Here is a 17,316-nt window from a genome sequence, read left to right on the forward strand (position 1 = left end):
CAATGGTAGCTTGAAAATTGCAGAACACCCTCTACTCTTGTGATAGCCACCAACGTGGATACGTATCTGTTTTTATCTCGGTTTGTAGCTTGGAATTTTGTATTACGAAGCACTATTGTAAGGATAGCTATTTTGCATCGATAAACCTATGAGACAGTGACCCTTATTTTTCGCCATTTAGTAATTATTACAAACGAGATAAATGATTATGCAATTTTCGATAGAACCTTCAGAAAGCATGGCCACGTTACAGTGTTGCATTTGAGTTGACAAGGTGGAACGTTTTAATCTTGCTACATGTATAGGCCATTTACACAGAAAAGGCATGCGGCATGTGTGAAAACTTGACACCATGTTAACAGCAAGCCTCTTAAATGTAACAGTATCAGATATTGCATTGCTATGTTTTTTTTTAACTGGTGGTTTAAACGTTTTTGGTACAGACGCATGCAAGATGAAATCTCCAGTTCTAGAACGACAGATGTATTTTCTTAGGGAGCAAACCACAGTGTGAAGGCCTTCTCATTGGTTGGGCTTTTGGACTGGGTTTAAGGGTTCCTTGAAACCGACATATAGCCAAGCACGCCTACAATGTCAGCAAACACAGTTGCGTCTAGTTCAACCAGTTACTTTTCAGTTTGTCACACTAAATGAGAGGAAATTACCGTGCGTGATTTCGACGATATTATGCATGCTTCTGTCGAAGGCAAAAGAAGAGAACGATGACCAGGGGATGGTCTACGAACCCTATACATGGCCTAAATGTCATAATTCTGCCAAATAACTATTTCTCCAACCGCCTATGAAATATAATAATTATTACCATCTATTCGTTGGCATTAGCATTGACATTGGCATAGTAAAATCAACATATTTAGACAAAAGATGATCCTGCCCTAAATGTATTACTGTTAGGTCTCAATACCTAACTGCTGACTCACGTAATGTTGACTAAAACCACAGCTGGTCCCAAATACAAAAATGTTGTGACAACGCATGCTAAAGCGAGTTTTAAAGGCCTGAACTGGGTTGACATTTTCCCAACAGGCTTAATAACTATAGTAAACCTCCTCCAAGGCAGACTCCTGCTAAATATCATTTTATATTCAGCCACTAGGGGGTAGGCTACGTAAACAATAGTACAGAATCCTCCACAGGCCTGACTGCAGTGGTCTGCAAATCACCTACTAAGGCCCATTTGATTGGAGTCGAAGATACTGTGGAATTCTGAGTGATACATTTCCTACATATACAAAAACAAACAAATGGCCCATACCACCTGAAAAATGGTAACCTCTCCAGTCTAAATCCACTATGACTGCCATGTTCCAGGGCCTCTGTAGAGGCCCCTGAACCTCACCGTATAGTCCTGCATCAATAAACACTGCCGAAAATACTCTCTGTGCAAAGGCATATATCTGCATACCAGGGAGAGTATTTACATATAGTCATTCTGAGATAATGTGGTTATCATGAATACATTGTTCTTTCAAGTCATGTCGGCAGAGTTCAGGAGAGGGAAAAGATTCTGCCAGACTCTTTAATTGTGTTGCCTATAACTGCCTTTTGGAATACACACTAAAACCATCTAGGTATAGCACTACAAATATTTGTATTAGTCAAGCATGTCACACAAGGTCTGTTAACTGACTGGGTATACATTTTTTTTTAAAGCATTTTACCAGCATTTTATCTAGCCAAAAATGTCTGTGCATATTACCGCATCCCCCAGGGTTCAAATGATGCAACATTTTTGCACCATCTCAGGAAGGGGTCCTGAGCACTTATACCAAGTTTATGTGTCATCAAAGATTTGTTGGGATATTATCTTTCTGTCAGAATCGTAAATTGCAATTAAAATACAGGGATTTACAGATAAATTACCTTCAATACTTGCTGTGTCAGGTTGCACGAGAAAGTACTGATGATGATGATGTAGACCTGTATCTCAAAAACTCATGTAGCAAATATGATACAACAGGCTTTATGGGGTTAGGCAAAAACAACAATGCCATACATTGGGTAAACAGAAGAGGATGTATTAACAATAATATTTGTAAAAACAACATGAGGAGGGTGATACCAATATGTACTGCTAAGACAAAAATGGCAGCTGTACGGGCAAAACCAATATAACATACGGCCTTTAGTCCCAAGAACAGGAAAAACTCAGACCTTAAGATGTAATGATTGAGTCACATTGCCTCATTCTGTGAAGACACAGTGAATAGTAGTTTTAAAGTTACTTACCTTTCACAAATTTTTACTTCCATATATTTCAGAACCTACCAATCTTTAAAATCAATAAACCAAGCACAGGCTTCAAGCACAATCAAAACAAATCAAACTTTATTTCTACGGCGCATTTCATTCAATGAGGTAACACAATGCGCCTAACAGAAGGGGGGGGGGGGGGGGGGGGGGTTGTCAAGCATAAATCAAGCATATCACATTTGTGCTAAAACGGTTCTTCAGGTATTGAGATTTTACAGCTGCAGTTTCCCTTCTGGACGTAATTTACTAAATCTGGCGTGTGTCAAAAAATGTGGTAGTGATGTAGCCAAATTTCTTGAATTTTAAACCTTTACATCACAATACAATGTCAAATGAAGCGGGAGATGATTCAATGTACATTAGTCACTAGGTGGCAACACTGAAATGAAAAAATGAAATCAAAATGAACTAGGGTAGTGCACCTCCTAGAGGCCAACCTACCAATAGTAATTTTTGGTGAAACATTTTTGTGCCAGTTGCAGCGCTCATGAACGAGATTTGCAGTGCGTCAAATGTGGTAGTGATGTAGTGTGTCAGATTTAATACACTTTGAACCTTTAGCCTACATCACAAGGTATTGGCTAGTGAAGAGCTAGATTTTTGCTTTAGTTACCGCTACTTCACAAATGAGTCTAGGGTTAGGGTTAGGGTTAGGGTTAGATTAAACTAGGGTCAAGCACCAGCCCCGTCTCCCGCACCATGTCGGTGGAAACGAGATATGTTTATGGCAATACAATCATGACAAGTTTCATGTTGATTGGTAGAGTTTCCATCAACCTTAGTGGCATTATACCCTGGCGAATCGAGAGTTAATCCACCTCCTCTAGCGAATCGATTTCTTATTTGGTTTAGAAGATGTTATACTTCAAGCGTTTCCACTCACTATTTCCAATTCGAATGGTCAAATTCGTATTAAAAAGTTGGATGGACACGGTTTCTATGTAAAAAAAAAAAAAAAAAAAATCGTTTGTGATGTGTTGATCAAAACAATGATTATTCGTCAAGGTAATGAACAAGAAGAAATTGCGGCGATGTTAGTCAAACCGTTACAATCGTATCTTTTAAGAACACACGTAGAATAGAAACACGATGTTGGGCGTTGTAATTACTTCGTTCTACCTTAAAAAGTTTGATGGGCGGAACTGAAACTCTATCTTTCAGGGGGGTGTGTTATGATCGTTCGCACAGACCACTTAGTTGGTGAAGCTGTTATATCGGTGTACGGTGGAGTGGACTGTATGCTTGTATACAAAGTCTTTGGAAGTAGGACATACCGGCACACGAGTATGGCGAAATAACACTCAGAACACTTTTAGTAAGTTCTTTTCATTACTTTGAACTGAGGAAACAAACAAAACATTTCAGTTATTTCAGTCTTTGGCCAGGTTTACACTCAAATAATTGTATCCAGCAACGAGGGCAGAAAACATCTCAACGGTGAATTGAAAAGTCTTATGGAAGTTGTTATAGCCTACAACGTATTCAAGTTGATATGTTGCGTTAATATCAACTGAATTATTTGTGTTTGGACCCTAATTAAGAGACATTTTGGTATGTATGTCTAAAAATAGGCTACACTGCATAGATTATCACTGACCAAGTGATGTTCGTTTGGAGGTCATGGAATGTCGTGGATTTGAAGGAGGCATAACAGACAGGTGACCAGGCCATGTGAGCTGGTGCTGAAGAACGTTTGGTATTTCGCTCTGAGTGAAAATAGTTTTTAGAAGAGGCGCTGTAACAAATGAATGCCACATCCAGGGCTATGTTGTAAGATTGGATCACTTTTGTTAAGTTCAGGGATTTTCATTAGGAGACGTCCGTGACTAACGCTGACTCTTTGGGGTAAAAGTCTGAGAAATGGCAGTCTTGCCTGTTAATCCACGAGTCCTCTGAAAGGCTTCTGCATCTGAAGAGCACAATTCAGCCATTGTCAGCTTTGTGGCACAGGCCCAACTCTGGACTAAATCTTTGTTTTTCAGAACAATTATGCCCTTCAAAATCTGCAGATTGATTCAAATGAAGTGTATTAAGTTGATTTGTCACAGTTGAGTTGTAGGGCTAAGTTAGAAAATGTATCATCATAGTCAACAATAGCCTAATATTAGTTCTGATAATGGATAGTGCATTACTGCCAGTTGGAGACCTATGTGAATTGACGTGTTTGCCTGAAAACATACGTCACTTTCAAAACAAATGTAACTGGCACCATGTGGGAACTTGTCCTAAAATTAATGAATGATGAAGACATGCTCTATCATGTACTATTGTGACACAAACCCTCAGAGCAACTCTAAATATGTTACAATTAAGCTTAATAACTGAACCTGGCTTTACTTTGTTCCAACCTGTAGTCATTGTTTCTGTACTGAACACGCCAACAACAAAAGTCTGACAATATGTTGAAGACATGTTTTTCATTTGTGATAGAGGACTACTAAACATGTCTGAAATCAAAGTGATCTAGATATTTGAAGTCATCACACAGTTGATGGGAAAGAAATCACTGGGGATGATGGTCTATGATAAATATCATTATTTGTTTTGGGCAGCCTGCTCCTGAAGAGCTTGAATTGTCAATGTTTTGTAAGTTGTTTTTATTTAGTTATTGGCATTTTAAAGCCTTTTGTTTGGTTGAATCTGTGCATCTTATTTTTGTATTTAGCAAAAGGCACTCAGTGTGTGATGCTCGCCTGATTTCTGCGCAGTTATTCCCACGATTACATTTCTGTTGCAGAATGCTCCCTTTCAAGTATGAATTCTTTTGAAATTGAAAAGAAAATGTATAATCTTCAAAATCCTACTTGAAGTTAATATTCTTTCAAACATGTGAGTGCACGGAACTGTTATTGTTTTGAACACGAAGACTTGCATAAATCCTTTGATGTGGCAGTACAAAACCCAGCTGACAGAACACGCGTAACTCAAGGCAGCCCTTTGTTCTCCTGCCCCCACGTCTGTTGAGTCTAACCCTGTTACTAACGGTCAGCAAACTGTCCCTCACTGTTTACTGTCCAAACTTTGGCAGACATTTCAGCCTCTTTAACACTCAGATCCTCAGACATGGCCTCAGAGGACTGGGATTCAGAGCTCCTGGAGGAGCCCCTGTTCATCCTGGAGAGTGGCGAGGTGTACAGGAACCCCACGGAGGTCAAGATGAGCCAGATTGTGCTGCCCTGCCATGCCAACCACTGCGGGGAGGTCAGCGTGGGCCAGCTGTTGAAGTGGATGGACTCTACCGCCTGCCTCTCAGGTGAGCTCGGGGGGCGCGGGGGGGGGGGGGGGGGGGGGGGCAAGGCAATAAGGGCTGAGGAAATAACCTTCTTAGAGGACACGCTGGTATGTGTAAACATGTTGGTCATGGAAACACAGACAACCCCCCACTAACCTGTTCCTTCCCTTGTTCATACAAACCACAAACAAAGACTGGAGGGGTAATTAGATTGTCTATGAAGGGCCATTTTACACTGATTGTGAGGGCGTTATCTTATCTCCTAGATATGAATGTCCATCATGGTCAGTTGCTTGACATGCATTGCATGACAAATAATTATAGATAGCCTGGAATGTAACATTGTTGAATGTATTTGTTTTAACCTGTAAACAAACAACATTACTATGTTTATCCTAAACATTCATTTAAGTAATTTGCATTTGTAGTGTATTTGCCTCAACACGTTGTTGTAGTCTATTCACAAATTCCTGTAATTCCTTTCTTTTCCCACAGCTGAAAGGCATGCTGGATGCTCCTGTGTAACTGCCTCTGTTGATGATATCCACTTTGAACACACCATTGGGTAACATGCATCACAATCTAAGTGACTTATACATCTCTTTCTTAATGAATAAGCATGAATGTTGATTAATACTCATTATTACTGTTTTATGTCTCACTCCAGTGTGGGCCAAGTTGTTCATATCAAAGCCAAAGTGAACAGGGCATTCACATCCAGCATGGAGGTAGTTCTTCACACAGTTTAATACATAAAGACTTTATTGCATCATTTGTGATTTAAGAGTATTTCATTAATCATTTTGTTGATTAGATTTGGCTTCTGTGCTTATTTTGAAGTGGTGATGCCAGTAGCTTTATTCTTCCTCAGGTTGGTATAGTGGTTAGCTGTGAGGACCTTTTCAGTGATCATCAGTGCAAGGTGTGCCATGCATTTGCCACATTTGTAGCACGACGGACAGAGGCGGGGAAGGTAAGGATGTTGTTCAGGTGCAGATATAAATGTTACATAACTTGTTGCCCTGGGGGTTGTTAAACTTAGAAGTACTTACTTCTTCAGGAGACATAATCAAGTAGAATCATTTAATCAAAGTAGAAAAGCAGTTTACACATTTTTTTTTTCACTTTCACCTTTTCAACCAGTGCCCAACAAATGTTAATTCATAGTTGTCATGATATTATTTTCAAGTCGTGGCAGTCCGTCCATCAGTTTCATCCCCTGTCACCTGTGTGACTGTGTTTAGGTCCAGTTGAAGCAGGTGATCCCGCACACACAGGCCGAGCAGGTGGAGTATAGCCTGGCGGCAGAGAGGAGGAGGATGAGGCTCATTCATGCAGAGACCATCAATGACCTTCTCAGCTGGAGCACATCTCAGTCAGGTACTGGACCATACCCTACCTCTCCTCAAAATAACTTCTCCTAACTCTGGCTTTTGTCGGATATTTTGCTGCTACAAATGTGTTTTGTCTCTGAAAGGGGTACTCTTGGGAACTCTAACTCTATCTGCTCTTTAAGTCCAGCAAAACTGAAATGTTAGTTCTATGGCACTTTGTTTTTAATGTATTTTCAATAGCTCTGCTCCGTGCCTGCATTGTGCCTCACTCATAAGTCGCTTTGAGTAAAAGCATCTGCCAGATGACTAAATGTAAAATGTAAATGTTATGACTAAGGAGAGGTGGAAACTTACTGGCTCGGAAAGTGAAACAATCCTGCCATGTTTTTGCTTCAGTGCCACTGCAGTGAATCAGCTGATTGCCCCCATCACTTCTGCTTTTGGTTGACTGACAGAACTTATGAAACGATTCTAGCCTTTTCACCCGTCATTAAGCGTCCCTTGCCGCACGTTACATGCCGTAAGATTAGCTTAAGCCTCTGAAGTTAGGAAACACCGGATAAGTTATTAGTTTTTTGGGTATGTGAGTGCGTAATATTGCTCCTCAGGCCCTGAGTGTGAGGAGCACCAGCACGGTGTGGCAGCGGAGCGCACCAGGGTGGAGAGTGTAGAGCTTGTGTTGCCACCCCATGCCAACCACCAGGTCAGCACGTTCGGAGGGCAGATAATGGCCTGGATGGAAAATGTGGCCACCATCGCCGCAAGGTGAATCACAGAGCCCAACATTATGTTGTAATATGCTTATTATGTCATTGCAATATATTCAAATTTGCTTCATGTCTCGTGACTTCCAAAATGACTTTGACATATGCTCTGTTCTCATCTTTTAGCCGACTTTGTAACGCTCATCCAACACTTAGAACAATTGACATGTTCCACTTTCGAGGCCCATCTCACATAGGTGACCGCTTGGTTTTGAAGGCAATTGTCAACAACGCCTTCAAGAAAAGGTATTTCTCCTCAAAATACAAACGTAACAGTTGTTACTGTCATTGATATCCTTAATTTACATGTTTATTCACAATGTAATTTACACCAAGTCTGAATTTATCCATGTAAAACCACAGTATGGAGGTAGGTGTGTGTGCTGAGGCCTATCAAGGAGGTGAGCCACTTCGCCATATCAACAGTGCCTTCATGACGTTTGAGGTGCTAGACAGTGACAAGAAACCGCGCACACTGCCCCGCATTCGACCTGAACCAGTGGTAAGACCACGCTAATGCTGCAAGGCTGATGCATTCCTAGCTACAACTCAGAATTAGCTGCATTCCTCACAACTGAGAATGTCAAAGGTGCTTATCCCCAAATACCCCAGTAATGCCAGACTGTTTTTCAGCTCAGCTGCGGAAAATCAGTCTCTTTTTTTCTGCCTGCATCTTCTCACACACACACTGATTCTTGAGTCTTACTGGATCCACAGGATGGGAAGCGCCGGTTCCAGGAGGCCATTGCCAGGAAGAAAATTAGACTGGATAGGTGCGTACTGGAGACACTAATCCATTCTTCAAGCATTCAACTGATTTCCCACCTATATTGAGTCTAGTGCTTTGAAAAGGTGGTGGAAAATGTCCAGCTATAGAGAGCTACTCCATGTACACTGTGCTTTGTTTCAGGAAGTACATAATTTCCTGCAAGCATACTGAAGTGCCATTATCTGTTCCTTGGGACCCCAGTAATCAGGTAGCGTACAAAATACGACAATAAAGATAATTACATGTATTTCACTTTACATGTCAAAAGGTTGACCTTTGACTTGGAATTGTTCTCTCCAACAGATATATCTCAGTTACAACAATGTGTCGGCCTTAAAACTGTTGTCTGCTCGGAGCAACTGGCTATTGTCTTCAGAAAAAAAAAAGGTTGGAACTAGTTGCAACTTTTACTCACTGTTTTGGATATTTGTAGTTTTCATTTTCTAACTAGGAATAAACAGTTGACTGATTTGAGTATTTATTCCAGGTGAGCTTGTATACATTAGAGAAGAACCAAAAGCTGTGTTTTAAAGTGGAAACTCTTGTGAACGTGCCAGCAGAACAAGTGTTTGTGCTTCTGTCCGATCTGACGCGCAGGAAGGAGTGGGACAGGCACTATGAGTATGCACTATTACGAATATTTTAAGTATGCAAAAATGAGGATGAAACAAATATATTTTTTCTGGTTATTGTGTACCTCGCTTAGGTTGGTGGTACTTATAATGGTGATGACAACAGCATTAATAATGTTCTTAGTGTTGTTAATTATGTGTTGTGCTCATGTTTCAAAGAGAGTGTGAGGTAATAAACCAAGCCGATGAGGATGACACCATCTACCGAGTGGTCACTCCCTCGGTCAGAAAGGGGGGCAAGGACCAAGACTTCATTATGCTAGCCTCACGGAGGCGTCCATGTGACCCAAGGTAGGATGTTCTCAGAAAAGCACCACTTCTTATTTTCCCATTAGCCTTCTAATCTAATCTAGCCTTCACATAACCCCCAGAGATTACTCTCTCGCTCTCTCTCTGTCTCTCCACCTGAATAAACTGTCACTCTCTCTCTGTAGCTCTCCACCTGAATTAACGGTCACTCCCTCTCTCTAGCTCTCCACCTGAATTAACGGTCTCTCTCTCTATCTCGCTCTCCTTTTCATCCCTCTTTATAGTGAGCCTTACCTTATTGCCCTGCGCTCGGTGACTCTGCCCACTCACCCACCAACTGAGAACTTAAACCGAGGAGAGGTTCTCTGTGCTGGTTTCAGTATTTCGGAAGAGTTGGACAACCTTACTAAGGTACGAAAACAAAAACGTTATAATGGATAAAAGTCAGCAGTATTCACAAGAGATCAGCACAGCTTTGATATTTGTTCCACCTGTGTTTTTCTCAGATCTCCTACTACAACCAGGCCACTCCAGGAGTCTTACCTTACATTTCAACTGATATCGCAGGACTTTCCTCAAGCTTCTCCAATACCTTTTCCGCCTGCAGCGAGTTTCTAGAGAGGAACAGAGACAGCCTTGCCTCACATTCCCCCTCTGCGCTTTGAAGGAACCGGGATGGCAGGAGTCTCCAATTCCATAGAAGAAGCTGAAGTCTCTGAGCTTCATAAATCTTGCCTTCTTCAGAGCTGTCCTGACTGCTTTAGACTCTGGGCATAAACACTGTTGTTAGAAGTTTATTAATTCTTATTTCATGATTGATTATTTATTACACGGTAGTGGTATCTGTCCGGACATTTTCCTGAGAATGTAGTATTTATATATATAATGTAGTATATATGTTCAAAAACACCTTTGTAAATGCCAGTTGGTTTATTGTATAACAGGTCAGTGTTAGGCAATATAACACATGTTTCATGCAGTGATACTGTGTAGCAATTCATAGCACTTTACAGCACTGAGGGTATCAAAAATAAGACTTGCTTTTGTAATGCTGCAGGAAATTACATTATTGTGAATTGGATGCATGGGTTCAGTTTGTTAGCACCATCAACTCACTCTAGGGTGCAGCTGGGTAGTTTTTGGTGCCATTAAAAATGTTCCTTTGCCCCACGGAAACAATGTCATGATGGGTATGATTTAATTTGATAAAAAAAACAAACAGGCTTTGGCGTCCAATTGAATGCCAAAGTCGTCATTAATCTTAATATGAACAATCAAACACAATACATTGTAATATTGACCAAGTCTGTTATATTCATTATACCAATACTAATAATTAAGACAATCTTGCAGGGCAAGAAGCATTTTTACATTTTTGGCAAAAACTACATAACGATCCTTTAAATAAGATTTCCTTTCAGTTACAAAGTCCTCTCAGCTCTAGTAGGCATTAGATAAATGTCACCGTTGCATATTAAGTAAAGGCAATACAGGTGTCATTTTGCATATGAAAGATTATATACATATGTACTGTAAGTGTTTGATGTCTCTACATGAATGAGAACATGATGTGGAATTCTGGTAGAAAAGTCTTTTGACATTTTGATTTTTTTTAAGGACTTAAGTAAAAGAGAATAAAAAAAAAACACCCAGGTTTTTCTTTCGTTGGTTTATCGGTTGTCTTCTGCGATTTGTGGTGTGGTGTTGTGGTATGAGATGTGTGAGTCTTTTTTGTTTAAACTTTCGTTCAGATTTATGTGGGTTTTCTCAAGCACCAGGGATATCCTGGCCCCCGTCTTTACGTGACTGGATTTTATTCTAGCCGCCCGGACCTTGGCTGCCCGCAGCAGGTTATTGTGCACATTCTCCTTGTAGGTGTCCAAGTTCTTTTGAGACATCATGGCACTTTCTTTATTGAACTGTTTCCTACAGCAAAATTAAGCAGTGTTAAAAAAATAACACAGTTTTTGAAAGCATGAACATTGCATGAAAAGGATCATACCACCAAATCTTAGTGTGTACCTGTGCTCAAAGTACTTCTGGATCAGCTTCTTTTGCCTTGCAGCGTGTGCCCGGGTGGACGTTATTAGGCTTTGCTTCTCTTGCAGCATGACGTTTCGCCACTGTCGGGTGCTCTGGCTGGCTATGACCTTACACAGGGAGACGTGGCGGCTGCAGAAGTCATCCACCTTTGCCTGCTCCTGGCGCTGAAGCTTCTTTCTCTCCAAGAACAGGGTGTGCTTCTCCTTGGCCAGCTGGATTTCTCGGTTCTGACTGGCCTTCAGCCGCAGTAGCGTGTCCTGCAGCTCCACCTGCTCCTGCTCTCTCTGCATCAGCACCTTCTTCCTGCATCCCTCCATGAAGACGTCTCTGTATTCCTTGGCCTCCTCCCTCTTTGCCTGGGCTTGCACAACGTGCTCAGCCCTCTTCCTGTGTGTCACGTCGCGCTCGCTTGCCCTGTGGCCTCTCTCGATAATGTGGAAGACCTCCAGGTTGATGCCGGCATGGCAGTGGTCTATCAGCCTCTGCTCGGCAGTGATCATGGGGAGGCGAGGGCGCAGGGGTTTCTTGGGACTCGGCTTCTGGGTGCGGAGATGGCTGATGTCCTCCCGCACAACCTTGCCCACCTGCCGCCGGGAGAGGAGCATGTCGGTGACGGGGTCTGCCTGGTGGAGCACAGCTTTGCAGGCAAACATGTGGATGTCTGTAATCTCGAGTGCCAGTTTTTGCAACTCTTCAGACACGTCCTTGACAGCTGTCCAGAAATAGGAAATGTGATTTTATCAAAATACAAATACAAGTGCTAAATCTGAAAAAGCCAACGAAAAAGACACATTACCTCTCTCTTCGGGTGGGCCTAATCTTAAAACTTTACTGTGCTGGGGGGTGTTGGTGGGTGGAAAGCAGGCTTTCAGTTTTTTATCATCAGTAGCTGAGCGAGCCAGTTCTTCACATACACCCTGCATCAACACAAAATAACTTTTGTATAAAAGATTGATTTAGTAACTCAGTGATACCATGAAACACAGAATCTACTAATCTTACCTCTCCAGTGCCAGTGAGCAAATTCACAACAAGCTTCATGTGCAAACCCCCTTTTTTCTGTTCCTAAGTGGTAAATAAATCATGTAAACAACATGTTTACATTGTCTGGTAACTACAGCTCTGTATAAATTATGTAATTCATAATTTTAAAGTACCAGTTTGTTGAACCAACATGCCTTGTAGTTAACAAACTCACATGTTTATGTTTGTCAGAATGAGAAGTGTCTTCACTTGTGGCCTCAGATATGATGGAAAGCTGTCTTTTTATCTCTCTCCAGTGCCATGATGTACTTGTGATACTGACAATGTAAGTTAAATAAGTATTAATATGTTTTGTTTTTTCCTCATAGTAGTCCCCGACACACTTTACACATGTTCATCCTGGCATTATTAAAAGGTAAGTGTATCACAGCACCTCCCAAATCAGTAAATGTGAGTGCAGTGGTGAAACGTAGGTATTTTACTTAAGAATTTTCCTGGTAAGATGACCTCTTATCCATCTCTGAATAACTAAAGTTGGAGAATACATTGCCTGGATCTGATTAATCTTTGAGATTATCTTCATGACCAACTTTATTTCAATCTTGAAGGGTTCCTGAGGGTACAGACAAACTATTCAGAGCAAGCATGCGTAGTCCTACAAAGTTCAATACAAATACACTCATATGGTTGCATTGCACAATACAGGAGGATGGACCAACACTAACCATTTTTGAGGCAGGGTGAAGATCAACTGCTAAATTAGGGTTCATTTTTTTGAATTTAGTAGTAAGTGTTAAACCTTCGATGATCTCCTCATCAGAAATTACGTGCTTGTCCAAAGCTTTCAGTGACCACAAGCTGTTGACAATGCAGTGCCTGTAGCTTCCCCTCAAGCTCAAGGGTGTGTCATTCAGGGTCAGAGCATACAAGCTTGGACAGCCAGATAACCCTATAACATGCTGTCTGGTTGACATATTGTTGTCATGAAGATTTAGTAGCTGCAGTTTCTCAAACCTTTTCCAAAAGTCTACATTGGGTAGTTGTGTTATCTGAAATTGATATGGACACGTTTGTTGTGATCAACATAATAACATGCTTAATTTAAATTGTCACTAAATACAAAACACATTTTTGTAGCTATATTGTTGGCCTGAACCTACCTGATTTCCACTTAGATCTAACTTCACCAAATGAACACACTCTGACAAAGCAGCTATGTTGGTAATGAAGTTGTTGGCTAGGATGCAAATCCTCAATGACAGGCAGCACTCGAAATTCGCCACATTTTTAAGCATATGGCTGCCCAGTCTGACCATCACAATATCCTGTAGGGTTTTACCCTCAAGCTCCAACACTCCATGATGAAAAATTAGTGATGCAGTGCAGCTTACGAGAAACTGCTGAGCATCAACGATATCCATTCAGCCTGTTTATGGTAGTCACATCATGTCACTAAAGTAATGAGATGTCAATCGGTCACTAAAATATATAACATTCAGAATCCAAGATGATTATTAATTGGATGTAATTTACATAAATCCTGGATCACAATACAAGCTAAAACAACATAGTATGTCCTCCTTTATAATAAAATACATGTAGTTATAGCCTACTGAAAGGTATCACAGGTGTAAAAGATTTGAAAAGTATTAGCTAGCATGTTATCAACTTACCTATAGCTAAACCTTTGCTGGCCTCCCCATTCCAACTAACTCGCTACTATAACGTTGTCATGACAACCGTGTGGCAGAATGAAAAACAAGTGACCAAGAAGCGTTTGCATTTATGCAAGGCCTGTACGTATTCATCATAATTAATTCCATTTTGTACAACTATTCTGTATTTATCTATCCGTCGCATTTTATGCAATGTCTGGTGACTTTTGTGTGTTCTGGTGGAGCACAGTTTGCGAGTCACGTGGCTTAAGTGACGCGCTTCAAATACGGAAGTGCTGAAGTGGCAGCCATCTGGCAAACCTCGGTGGTTTCATTATTAATAAATGTCGAAATGACTATGATTGTTATGCATTTCTAGCAGTATCTGGTTGAACTCTGTCAGTTGGCACTCTGACAATTCTACGGTGCTTAAAATATATTATTAATCATGACTGAACGCGGAAATGAAATGCTGCAAAGGGCGACCAGGGAAAAACTGGAAAAGTTCAACAAAATAAGGGGTAGGCTTACTGTAACATAAATATACATGGGTTCGCTGCTTTAAACAGTACAAACATTATGAATCACCTACACATTTGTACAAATATAACGTTACACCTATTGGGGTTTACTGAGTGGTGTCTAGAACTATACCACATATCTTCATACCTGGAGGTCTGAAGTCAATAGATTGGTCATGCATTGCATTGCTCTGGCCATTCACGCTGATAATGCTTACTGTATAATTAGGGTTGGATAATGGCTAGTGACATAACTACCCATTCACTTCAGATACAGACCAATTCAACTTGACACCATGTTCATATTTTTGTCAACCATACGCAGGTAAAGAGGTGAAGCCTGGAGAATTCTGGGACCTTGTTGTTCTCACAGCTGTGGATGAAGATCAGAGAGTTTCTTATGAACTTCAGATTAAAGAGAAACTTGGCAGAAAAGAACTACCTCTTGGCGTTCCCTATCACGTGTTTGCAGATCCAGCTGGCTGTAAAATCGGTTGGTAGCCAATCTATCAGTCTCCGTTTTGCTCTGTTCTGTTTTTTACAATTTATGAACCTTCTTCTTTTCTGCTGTGTGATTATAGGAAATGGAGGTTCAACTCTTTATTCACTTCAGCACCTTGAGAAAATGTATGGCAAGGCCTTATTTGCATTCAGAGTGATCCTGATACATGCAGGTTTGTGACGTTTACATATACTGTATTGTTTTGGTTAGCCTGACCAGTGTGCCGAAACATTTTGAACTGTGAACTGTGAATTAAATTTAAATTTATGTCTAGCTGGATTTTGTAAACCTTGACATTTACTTCCAAGTAATCCAAGCCCTTTGTGAGTTGGTGAAGTTGCGCAAGAATCATCCTCTAACAATACTGTAATGTTTGGAGCTTTATTCAGTTTATTGAAGACAAGATTTTGAAAAAGACTGCACTTATACAGGAACCTTTGGGTATGATGTGGGAGTTATAGCAATGGCAATGTGTTTCCACAGGTGGATTCAGCCAACGTCTGCCCAGTGCCAGCGCTTTGGGAAAGATCTTCACTGCCCTGCCATGTGGAGAACCTCTGTATCAGATGCTGGAGCTAAAGCTGGCTCTGTATGTCGACTTCCCTGTCCACATGAAGCCAGGTTTGCTAGTGACGTGTGCAGATGACATTGAACTCTACAGCATCCCAGAAGGGGAGAGCATCAAGTTCAACAGATCCGGTTTCACGGCTCTGGCCCACCCGTCTTCGCTAACCATCGGTACAGGGCATGGGGTGTTTGTGTTGGATTCCGGGGAAAACTCTGGAATCTCTGAGATGGTATATACGTCCTGCCAGCAGTTTTTGCACAAGCCAAGTGTTGATAAAATGTATAAAACAGGTGCTGTTCGCAGGAGACAGGACAACTGTGAGTCTGTAAGCGATGCAGAATTTGTGTACACAGACAGCACGTACTATATGGACTACTCTACTTCAATGACTCTGCTGAACGTGCTCAAAGAAGTTGAGCCATTAACCTGTGAGGTTGATGCATATGGGGACTTTCTCCAGGCTCTGGGGCCAGGAGCCACTGTAGCATACACCAACAACAGCTCCAACGTCACCACGAAGGAGAGCAGCCTGGTGGACATCCGGCAGAGAATATTTAATCGCCTGAAAGGCACCCCTCTTAATGTCGTCCTGCTCAACAACTCAAAGTTTTACCACATCGGTACCACTGAGGAGTACCTCTTTCACCTGACTGAGGATCCCTCTCTCAGAGAGGAACTAGGCCTTCTGCCCATTGCCTTTAGCGCCTGTGACTGCAAAGACTCCGGGTCCCCCGTGGCTTGTGTTATGCACAGTGTTTTGCATCCCAGTGCGGTCGTGTCCCCAGGGTCAGTAGTGGAGTACTCCAGGCTCAGCGCAGATGTTACAGTAGGTGAAAAGTCGATCGTTAGTGGGTGCTGGGTTGACGCAGGACTGTCAGTTCCCTGCCAAACCTTCATGCACTCACTATCTGTCGACCTAAACGGGAGCGTCGGGTTTGTGACGGTCGCTTTTAGCATAAAGGACAACCTCAAGCTCAGTGTAGCCAGTCCTGCTGAAGCGGGTTCCCTGAAGTACTTTGGAGCCAGCCTAGTGGAATGTGCAGAGCACTGGGGCCTGTCTCTGGAGAGCCTGCGTTTCTCTGGAGACAAATCTGCATGCAGCCTGTGGGTCGCCTGCATCTTCCCAGTCTGCCCTGACCTGAGGAGTTCAGTCTCCACGAGCCTGCAGATGGTCCTGGCTCTGCGGGGAAACTCCACAGTCGCGACGCTCAAGGACCTCAGGCTTGTCTCACTGCAGGAGGCCCTGCAGAACAAAAACCTGGAGGAGATGCTGAGGTTCAGAAGGGGCCTCTATGAGGACATTTCGAAGGAGAAGTAAAATAGTAACATTCGATCATGTTCTTCGGCCAAATAATGATGTCATGAAACAGCTTGTACATAAGAAATTTCAGAAATAATGGGATAAGGTTTCGTTAATCGCGGCCAATATTTTTGCAAGGATAGAGAACTCAGGTTTTTTTTCCATTTTAAATGTTGCTTTTAGCCAGAGGGAATCAGTTTGTGTGTCCTAAGGTTTTGTACTGGGGTGGTATATAAAAAAAACATGTATATTAAATGTACATTGAAATCAGGTTTAATATAATTCAATTAGTTTGGTTTAAATCTTGACGAATGATCATGGAAGTATTTGATCTGAATGATGAGTTATTTATTGAATTAAACAACGCTCTGATTTAGAGAATTTACTTAGAACTCTTCATTATTCCATGTATGGGCCATTCTACCGAATTGGTGCAAAGTCAGGTCGGAAATATTTGAATTTTTTTTATGTTTTATCCCCAAAACTTTG

The 17,316-nt window shown here is 41.6% G+C and overlaps 3 protein-coding genes across 6 annotated transcripts; 2 read left to right on the forward strand and 1 right to left on the reverse strand.

The window, feature by feature from the left end:
- The first annotated feature begins 3,480 nt into the window (after positions 1-3,480).
- acot11b (acyl-CoA thioesterase 11b) lies at positions 3,481-10,904 on the forward strand. Of its 4 annotated transcripts, none has more exons than XM_080832341.1 (16): positions 3,481-3,589; positions 5,328-5,527; positions 6,002-6,071; positions 6,174-6,234; positions 6,378-6,479; positions 6,751-6,886; positions 7,449-7,605; positions 7,731-7,850; positions 7,968-8,106; positions 8,322-8,377; positions 8,515-8,581; positions 8,677-8,760; positions 8,861-8,994; positions 9,165-9,296; positions 9,539-9,665; positions 9,761-10,904. In XM_080832341.1, exons 2-16 carry the CDS (start codon positions 5,338-5,340, stop codon positions 9,917-9,919), a joined length of 1,734 nt encoding a protein of 577 aa, XP_080688467.1. In that variant the 5' UTR covers positions 3,481-3,589; positions 5,328-5,337; the 3' UTR covers positions 9,920-10,904. The 4 variants fall into 4 exon arrangements, with proteins under 4 accessions (XP_080688467.1, XP_080688466.1, XP_080688469.1 ...); XM_080832340.1 differs by having other exon boundaries at positions 3,485-3,589; positions 5,303-5,527; XM_080832343.1 differs by having other exon boundaries at positions 3,485-3,589; positions 5,303-5,527; positions 6,757-6,886.
- A 1,855-nt stretch (positions 10,905-12,759) lies between these two features.
- On the reverse strand, positions 12,760-13,597 carry lrriq3 (leucine-rich repeats and IQ motif containing 3; the record flags this gene model as incomplete). Its single annotated transcript, XM_080860312.1, has 3 exons — positions 12,760-12,911; positions 13,081-13,330; positions 13,442-13,597. The coding sequence occupies 3 exons, from the start codon at positions 13,595-13,597 to the stop codon at positions 12,760-12,762; spliced, it is 558 nt and encodes a 185-aa protein (XP_080716438.1).
- A 787-nt stretch (positions 13,598-14,384) lies between these two features.
- fpgt (fucose-1-phosphate guanylyltransferase) lies at positions 14,385-16,845 on the forward strand (the record flags this gene model as incomplete). The annotated part of the gene is made up of 4 exons (XM_080833012.1): positions 14,385-14,457; positions 14,783-14,950; positions 15,039-15,131; positions 15,443-16,845. The coding sequence occupies 4 exons, from the start codon at positions 14,385-14,387 to the stop codon at positions 16,843-16,845; spliced, it is 1,737 nt and encodes a 578-aa protein (XP_080689138.1).
- Positions 16,846-17,316: the final 471 nt, after the last annotated feature.

The sequence above is a fragment of the Sprattus sprattus genome, assembly GCF_963457725.1.
Source record: "Sprattus sprattus genome assembly, chromosome: 2".
Classification (NCBI taxonomy): Eukaryota; Metazoa; Chordata; class Actinopteri; order Clupeiformes; family Clupeidae; genus Sprattus; species Sprattus sprattus.